The sequence below is a fragment of the Protobothrops mucrosquamatus genome, unplaced genomic scaffold, assembly GCF_001527695.2.
Source record: "Protobothrops mucrosquamatus isolate PMUCROS unplaced genomic scaffold, P.Mucros_1.0 scaffold3532, whole genome shotgun sequence".
Lineage (NCBI taxonomy): Eukaryota > Metazoa > Chordata > Lepidosauria > Squamata > Viperidae > Protobothrops > Protobothrops mucrosquamatus.
The window spans coordinates 1-7,089 of NW_015389501.1; the positions used below are offsets into that span (position 1 = coordinate 1).

The 7,089-nt window shown below is 44.4% G+C and overlaps 1 protein-coding gene across 1 annotated transcript in view; it reads right to left on the reverse strand.

The window, feature by feature from the left end:
- Nucleotides 1–945: 945 nt before the first annotated feature.
- The window catches only part of NUP54 (nucleoporin 54), a 20,942-nt gene continuing 14,798 nt past the window's right edge, over nucleotides 946–7,089 (reverse strand). The window contains exons 9-12 of the mRNA XM_015827154.1: nucleotides 6,960–7,067; nucleotides 4,780–4,899; nucleotides 2,596–2,706; nucleotides 946–1,821 (exon numbers count right to left, since the gene is read on the reverse strand). Of these exons, the coding sequence (XP_015682640.1) occupies nucleotides 1,693–1,821; nucleotides 2,596–2,706; nucleotides 4,780–4,899; nucleotides 6,960–7,067 (468 nt within the window). The 3' untranslated portion in view covers nucleotides 946–1,692. The remainder of the gene's footprint in view (nucleotides 1,822–2,595; nucleotides 2,707–4,779; nucleotides 4,900–6,959; nucleotides 7,068–7,089) is intronic.

Genomic DNA, 7,089 nt, shown 5'->3' on the forward strand with positions numbered 1-7,089 from the left:
CTTGAGAAAATGCAAACACTTCTGATAAAAGCTGCATTGCTTTTAATGTCTTACTCCATTTTAAAGCATAATACGAATAAAGTTTTATCAGCTGTATCCAATGACTGGGTGTTTCCTTTTCGTTAGCTTCAACGTGGGTCTAATACAAAAAAATGTCTATGTTATCGTTGCCAAGTTTGGCTGATTAATACATTAGCAAAAAAAAGGTCCAACGTTAACTCTTACGCAATCGTATCTAATCCGAAATCAAAAAGTATCTTTGTTTCAAGACTATTTCATTTACATGTTGATTTGTCAGACAGTTCCAGATTTTTTTCAAAACCACTGTAGTTATGTAATTTTTCAAGAAAAATTAAATAGAATAGAAGAAACAGGGTTCTAACCAGAATTGTTAATCTAAATTTCAAAAATACAGTTTTTTATTCCAGTCTTAAGCATAGGTTCCAATCTTCAATATTAACTTAGTCTTCTTTCTCTTTAGTCTCCTTTTGGATCTTATATTTTTAAAAGGTTATTAAATTAGAGAAGGAGACCAATTAATCTCGCATTATCCATCCACAGTCTTCCAGCAGGCAAAAATACTGTCTACTGCTGTTGACCAAAATCCTTTTGGCAAATGGGTAACAATCAGGAAATTTTCTACAAACGTGCTGACAATGATACTGGGTTGATTTTGCTCTAACTATTTGCAAGAACAAACACGGGGGGAAAAAATAGCATGGGAATTCATTTGCCTGTGGGTTCTTGTTAATTGCCTTAGAACTGCATTTCTTGATCATTCTTCACATTCTTAGCAAATAGAACTGCAAAACCTGAGAGCAGCTACCATCCACATCAGGGGTCTTCAAACTCGGCCCTTTTATGACTTGTGGACTTCAACTCCCAGCACACTGGCTGAGAAATTCTGGAAATTGAAGTCCACAAGTCATAAAAGGGCCACGTTTGAAGAGCCCTGTGGTTTAAGCAACAGGCAGTGCTTCAAATGCAGGCTTCTGTGCTGTTGTATTACTTGGGAACAGGAGATGGTGGATAGGGATCCTCTGAATCTCAGAGGATATTTAGGCCAACAGATTAATTAGTGATTAGGCAAGATTAAAACTCCTAGACCCAGTTTTCATCTGTCGTTATCTTGAAAACAAGCGATCCGCTATACAGAGAACCTATGGCTGAATAACAGAAAGCAGTTTTTATTACCTTTCAGTAATATTGTAAATTCTGATGAATGGATGTAAAATTATAGCTTTCTGTGCGATTGTTAAGCACAAGGGGGGAAAAAAAACCACCTTTGACCTGTGCATTTCTTTCCCAAACACTGCAGGTGTGTTTCTCCTTTAAACCAGTTGTTTTGTGTTGTTTCTCATATAGAGAAGGTGTGTTATTTTCCCCGCTGATCATTTAACACTGGAAGTGTTGTTCGGAAAAACAAAAAACAAAATGAGACATAAGTTGATAAAATAGAAATGCAGGCTTAGATCACAGAGCAGTATGTAAAGTATCTTTCCATCTTAAAAATCAAGTGCAGCTTTTTTTTTAATCTTTACCCTTTGACCTTCGTGGCTGAATGCCAAGTGTCTGGCACTCTCTCAGAACCTTCACTAAGATTTAAGGTCCAAAAAAACCAACCAGTGAATTTCAGCCAAGGAAAACCACGTGTTTTCTATGCCCGTACAGTCAATGGAAAGGACCAACGGATCAACTGAAGACGCCCCCTCTAACCGGAATGCTCTCGTTTAAGCCATGTTCTATCAGCTTTATGTCTTCCAGGTCATCTTTTACAATACTGATCAGGTGACTTAGTCCTTCTTGCTGCTGCTTCAAATGCTAAAAAAAAGGGGGAAAAATTGCATGAGATTCGTCCCTTTGAGCATTTACTTAGGTTATTTTTATCCCGCCTTTATTATTTTTATAAATAGCTCAGTAGCTGATACAGGCAAAAGACTTCTCTCCCCCATATTTGGGCCGACAGGGTGTTCAAAAAGCATTCATCGTCTTCCCCTGTCTCTTGTAGCTAACAAAGTGAGAAAGAGCCTGTGGCCTAGGGGCTAACACTTCTGCTTAACATGCAGACAGCCCAGGTTCGAATCTCAGCAAGGGTACGTCTGGCTGATGAAAACCTAATAAGGTCTGAAATAGCTATCCCAGTACTCCCTTAATTCTTTGTTAGCAATCCAAATTTTGAAAAACACATATGATGTCGCAGTTAAGCGACTGCTGCCTGTGGATGGCTCTAGGTTGAGCTGATACAGGCAAAAGACTTCTCTCCCCCATATTTGGGCCGACAGGGTGTTCAAAAAGCATTCATAGCTCAGTAGTTACAGAAAGTTACAGCCCAGTATTTTTTTTAAAACAATGATAATCTAGATCAGGGGCCTTCAAACTTGGCCCTTTGATGACTTGTGGACTTCAACTCCCAGAATTCCTCAGCCAGGCACGCGTGCGTGCCTGGCTGAGGAATTCTGGGAGTTGAAGTCCACAAGTCATCAAAGGGCCAAGTTTGAAGACCCCTGATCTAGATAAATTCTCTGAAGACTCGAGCAGAGATTTCAGCCCCGGGTTTATCGATTTAGTCCGTGATAAATCCCAATCCCCGCACACCTGTTTGATTTCCCGCAAGAGATCGGCATCAATATAGTATCTCTCCTCAGATCTGACCGCTCCGAAGTGATTCTGCATTCTGATCTGTGACATCAGCTCGTTCAAACGGCCCTGCAAGAGATCGTTACAAAATTCAAATCTAGCTTAGGCGTTCGTTACATGAGATGGAAGAGCGGGCTGTGTTATTTCTGTTGCATTTTCCTATCTACAAAAAAGAAAAGAGCACCATTTCTGCATATAAAATTAGTGCCTCGGATGGAAGGGATCTTCACGGCTGTTGTTTTGCACAGTCAGATATTCAAAAGGGTGATTTCCTCGCTGGCAACTTAAAAAGAATTTAGGGAGGCGGGAAGATTACCTAACTCGTTAACGCCTTTAAAGCTGTAACCTGGAACAAATCCATAGCTGTTCCAAGGACTCCATGGCTTAATCTGTTATTCAAGATTTTCAAACAGGAATAGTGTTGTTAAAACTGGATGCACCTGTCTGGAAACCCTCAAAGGAGCTTCCAAAATGCAATTTAAGTAACATGTCCTGTACAAACTCTACGACATCTTTTACTTTCAAAGCTTATACAGTCCTCGACTTATAACCATTTAATGACCATTTGAAATTACAACGGAAAGAAGTGACTTAGGACTAGTTTTTCACTCTTTTGACCGCTCCAGCATCGCCAGGGTGACGTGATCAAAATCCAGGCACTTGGCAACTGGCCGGTGTTTATGACAGTTGCACTGTCCCGGGATCACGTAATCCCCCTTTTGTGAACCTTCAAAGCTGGCTTCTGACAAGCCAAGTCAATGGGGGAAGCCGGATTCACGTAACGACGGCATGTGCCACTTAACGACGGAGAACTGCTTAACAACTGTGGCAGAAGAAGAATGTGAAATGGGGCACAATTCATTTAACAACCGCCTTGCTTAGCAATGGAAAAATCGGGCTCAATTGTGCTTCTCATTCAAGAACTGGATTAGATTAGATACACCTTATTGTCATTTTTTTTCCTGTGGGCAAAATGGCACACATTAAAAATGAGGTTTTGTTGCTTGTTCTCCGAACTGTACACATACATAACACACATTTAAACATGCTACGTACAACATATGTATATACCTACACCCTTTACACATAAGTAACATATAAATCGCATAGTCAAGGGCATGGTTTTCCCAGTTGCAATGTATGGCTGTGAAAGTTGGACCATAAGAAAGGCTGAGCGCCAAAGAATGGAGGTCTTTGAACTCTGGTGCTGGAGAAGACTCCTGCGAGTCCCCTGGACTGCAAGGCGATCCAACCGGTCAGTCCTAGAGATCAACCCCGACTGCTCTTTAGAAGGCCAGATCCTGAAGTTGAAACTCAAGTACTTTGGCCACCTAATGAGAAAGAAGGACTCACTGGAGAAGAGCCTAATGCTGGGAAAGATTGAGTGCCATAGAAGAAGGGGACGACAGAGAATGAGGTGGCTGGATGGAGTCACTGAAGCAGTAGGCGTGAACTTAAATGGGACTCCAGAAGATGGTAGAGGACAGGAAGGCCTGGAGGAACGTTGTCCATGGGGTCGCGATGGGTCGGATACGACTTTGCAACTAACAACAACAACATATAAATATTATTAATCACTACCTGTAGAGCACTGGAACCACAGCTGAAAGAGAGGAAGCCCCAATTGGGCAGGGTGTTAAAAGACATTCCAGCTTAAGAGTCCATTCAGGATAGGAAACGTGTAAGGACAATCCCTTTTAGGTCTATATCTGCTGTTTCCCGAGGGGAGGCAGACAGTCTGGCCAAATTCTTGTAATATAGGTCAGGGCTTTCCAAACTTGGCAATTTTAAGACTTGTGGACTTCAACTCCCAGAATTCCTCAGGTCAGCCAGGTTTGGAGACCCCTGCAAGGCACAGTGGAGGAATTGTGCCCTCTATGTTGTAGGAGGTCGTTCTCTCATCCTTGTGTCTGGATTGCAGGAGTCTTCAAACTTGGCCCTTTGATGACTTGTGGACTTCAACTCCCAGAATTCCCCAGCCAGCATGGAGTTGAAGTCCACAGGTCTTAAAGTTGTAGGGTCTGGAGGCACCCAATACGTGTGATCAATAATAAACAAACCTATTTGACCTATTGTTAGCATTGTTCTGGCTGCTTAGAGTCTGACATTCGGAGTCTCGCCGTAAGCTTCTGAGCGGCTCACCTTGAACTGGGTAGGGGCGTTGAGTTCGCACTGGATCGTATCCAGCTGCACCCGGAGTTGCTCTTCATCTGCCTGGATGGCGTACCCGCTTTTCCTCTGGATCTCCTGCTTGATGAGCACCTGCCACAAATATTTCAAAAAAACCCACAACAAATTATTACAGGTCTCAAAAGTTGTATTCTGTAAAGTTAATCCTTTGGGAGATTAACCCGGTCCATGTTTATTTCAATGGAACGCCATCCCACAGCGTGCTGTGAATGTTGTGGTGGGATCTCCAGCTAGATGGGGGGAGGAGTGAAAAGACTGATAAGCTTGGAATCCTTGCGGGGAAGGAAGTGACAGAGGCCACACACACACATACACACAGAGAGAGCCCACCCCACCCAGTCTGGGATTCCTGAAACCTTTATCTGGCAGTTCCCAAGAGAACGCAGTATATAGAATGAGAGCAAACCCCACTCCCTAATGGCACTGATGATGTTACCTAGTTGGGTCATGAAATGTCTGCAAGGAAACAAGCCAGCTCAGAGAGCACCAAGGACCCCCCCAGTTCAACTCTGAACTATAAATACTCTCTTCTACCAGTAGAATGTAGTCGGTCTGGTGAGATTCCTGTAAATAGGCAAGCAACAATAAAGAAGCAACTCTGGTCAGTTCAGAGTGTCATTCTGGTTCTTTGTGACTGACTGCTTACTACCTACTTTAAGCCACAAGGGCAATGTGGAGGTTTCACAGTGAGAATTAAAAACTGTAACATACACTAAGAGAGAAAGGGCACGGAGCACCTGGCTAGCTATATTGAGATTGCAGAACCCAGCGCCGTTTTCCCTTATATCTAAAATAGATGGGAAGAGGGATAAAAAAAGGATCTGTAGCAGACCTTAGCAATTCAGTCTCTTGTTTAGCTCATTATTTCCCCATCCCTACACCGACTGCAAAATCTTACCAAAATCTGGAGATATTTCTATGCATATTTCTCTTAATATAAGCATTTTCCTCTAGAAAAGTTCGTTATATTTCTCTCTTCGGCAAGTAACGTTCTACCATATATTACATGTCATATTTTTTAATACATCCATTAACTTATATTTATGAATATTCCCGTTCCCAATGCATGTGTTTTTGTAGGCTATTGGATGGACTAAAAATAAGTTCAATAAATGGATGAAACAGCACTGCAACATTTGGAAAGTGTAACTCTTCAGAATACAACTGTATTTCTATACATTTACTAGTCTAGGAGGTGCTTTTTTCTCTCTAGCCCAGTGGTGGCGAACCTTTTAGAGACCGAGTGCCCAAACTGCAACCCAAAACCCACTTATGTATCGCCGGGTGCCAGGTGGGCGTGGCCCACTGGGTGGGCGTGGCTGTGGTAGTCATGGCAAACTGGGTGGGTGTGGCCAAGGTAGGCATGGTCATCTTGATGTTGCTCATGGGGAGGGACGCCTGTGGGGGCCGGGCAGGGTTGGGGGAGATCCAGGGGGTCTCTGGCAGGTGGGGCGGTGGGCAGGAGGCTTGTCCTGCGGGGTGAGGCGAGGCATGGCGAGGCAGGGCTGCCATTGTCATAGGGCAAGGCAAGGCAGGGGCCGGGGGGGCTGCTGCCTGACACCATCGGCCCCCACACACACAGAGGCCAGCGAGCGCATGGGGGCCGACAGCGTCCGTCAGCAGCCACAGCCTGCCAGCCCCTCGACCGGCGCACTCTGGGGCTCCGCAGCCCACCGCCAGCAGTTCAGAGAAGCCGCCTCTGAGCTGGACGGTCGGTTGACAGCTGAGGAGGCAATGCAGTGATTTGTGCCCTGGAAAAGGAGAACATGCGAGGCCAGGAGGGATGGGGTGGGAGGGAGGGAAACCAGCCATGCTGGGATGCATCCGGCCACGTTGGACCTCGGTGAGTTAGCGGATGGCTGGTTGAAGAGGGACGGTTGCCATCTCCGGGGCAATGGTGCGCGTGCCCACAGAGAGGACTCTGAGCGCCGCCTCTGGCACGCGTGCCATAGGTTCGCCACCACTGCTCTAGCCTGAATCTAATGCCATCTCATTGGGTGGACTTCCTGACTGAATTAAAAGATTTCTGTACCTTTTACATTTTTAAACCTAAACAAGGCGAACCTGCTCAGTCCTCTTTTACTGAAGGGCTAAAAAAAACCCACCAAAGTTATGTGCCAGCACAGGCCTACCTGCAAAGTTCGATGGGAAAGATCCATTAGCTTTCTTTTGTACTGAGCGATTTTGGCCATGGTCGTAGTCTGATTTTTTTGAAGCTCGCTTATATCTTCTGATATGATCTACAGATCAAAAGAGAGACCG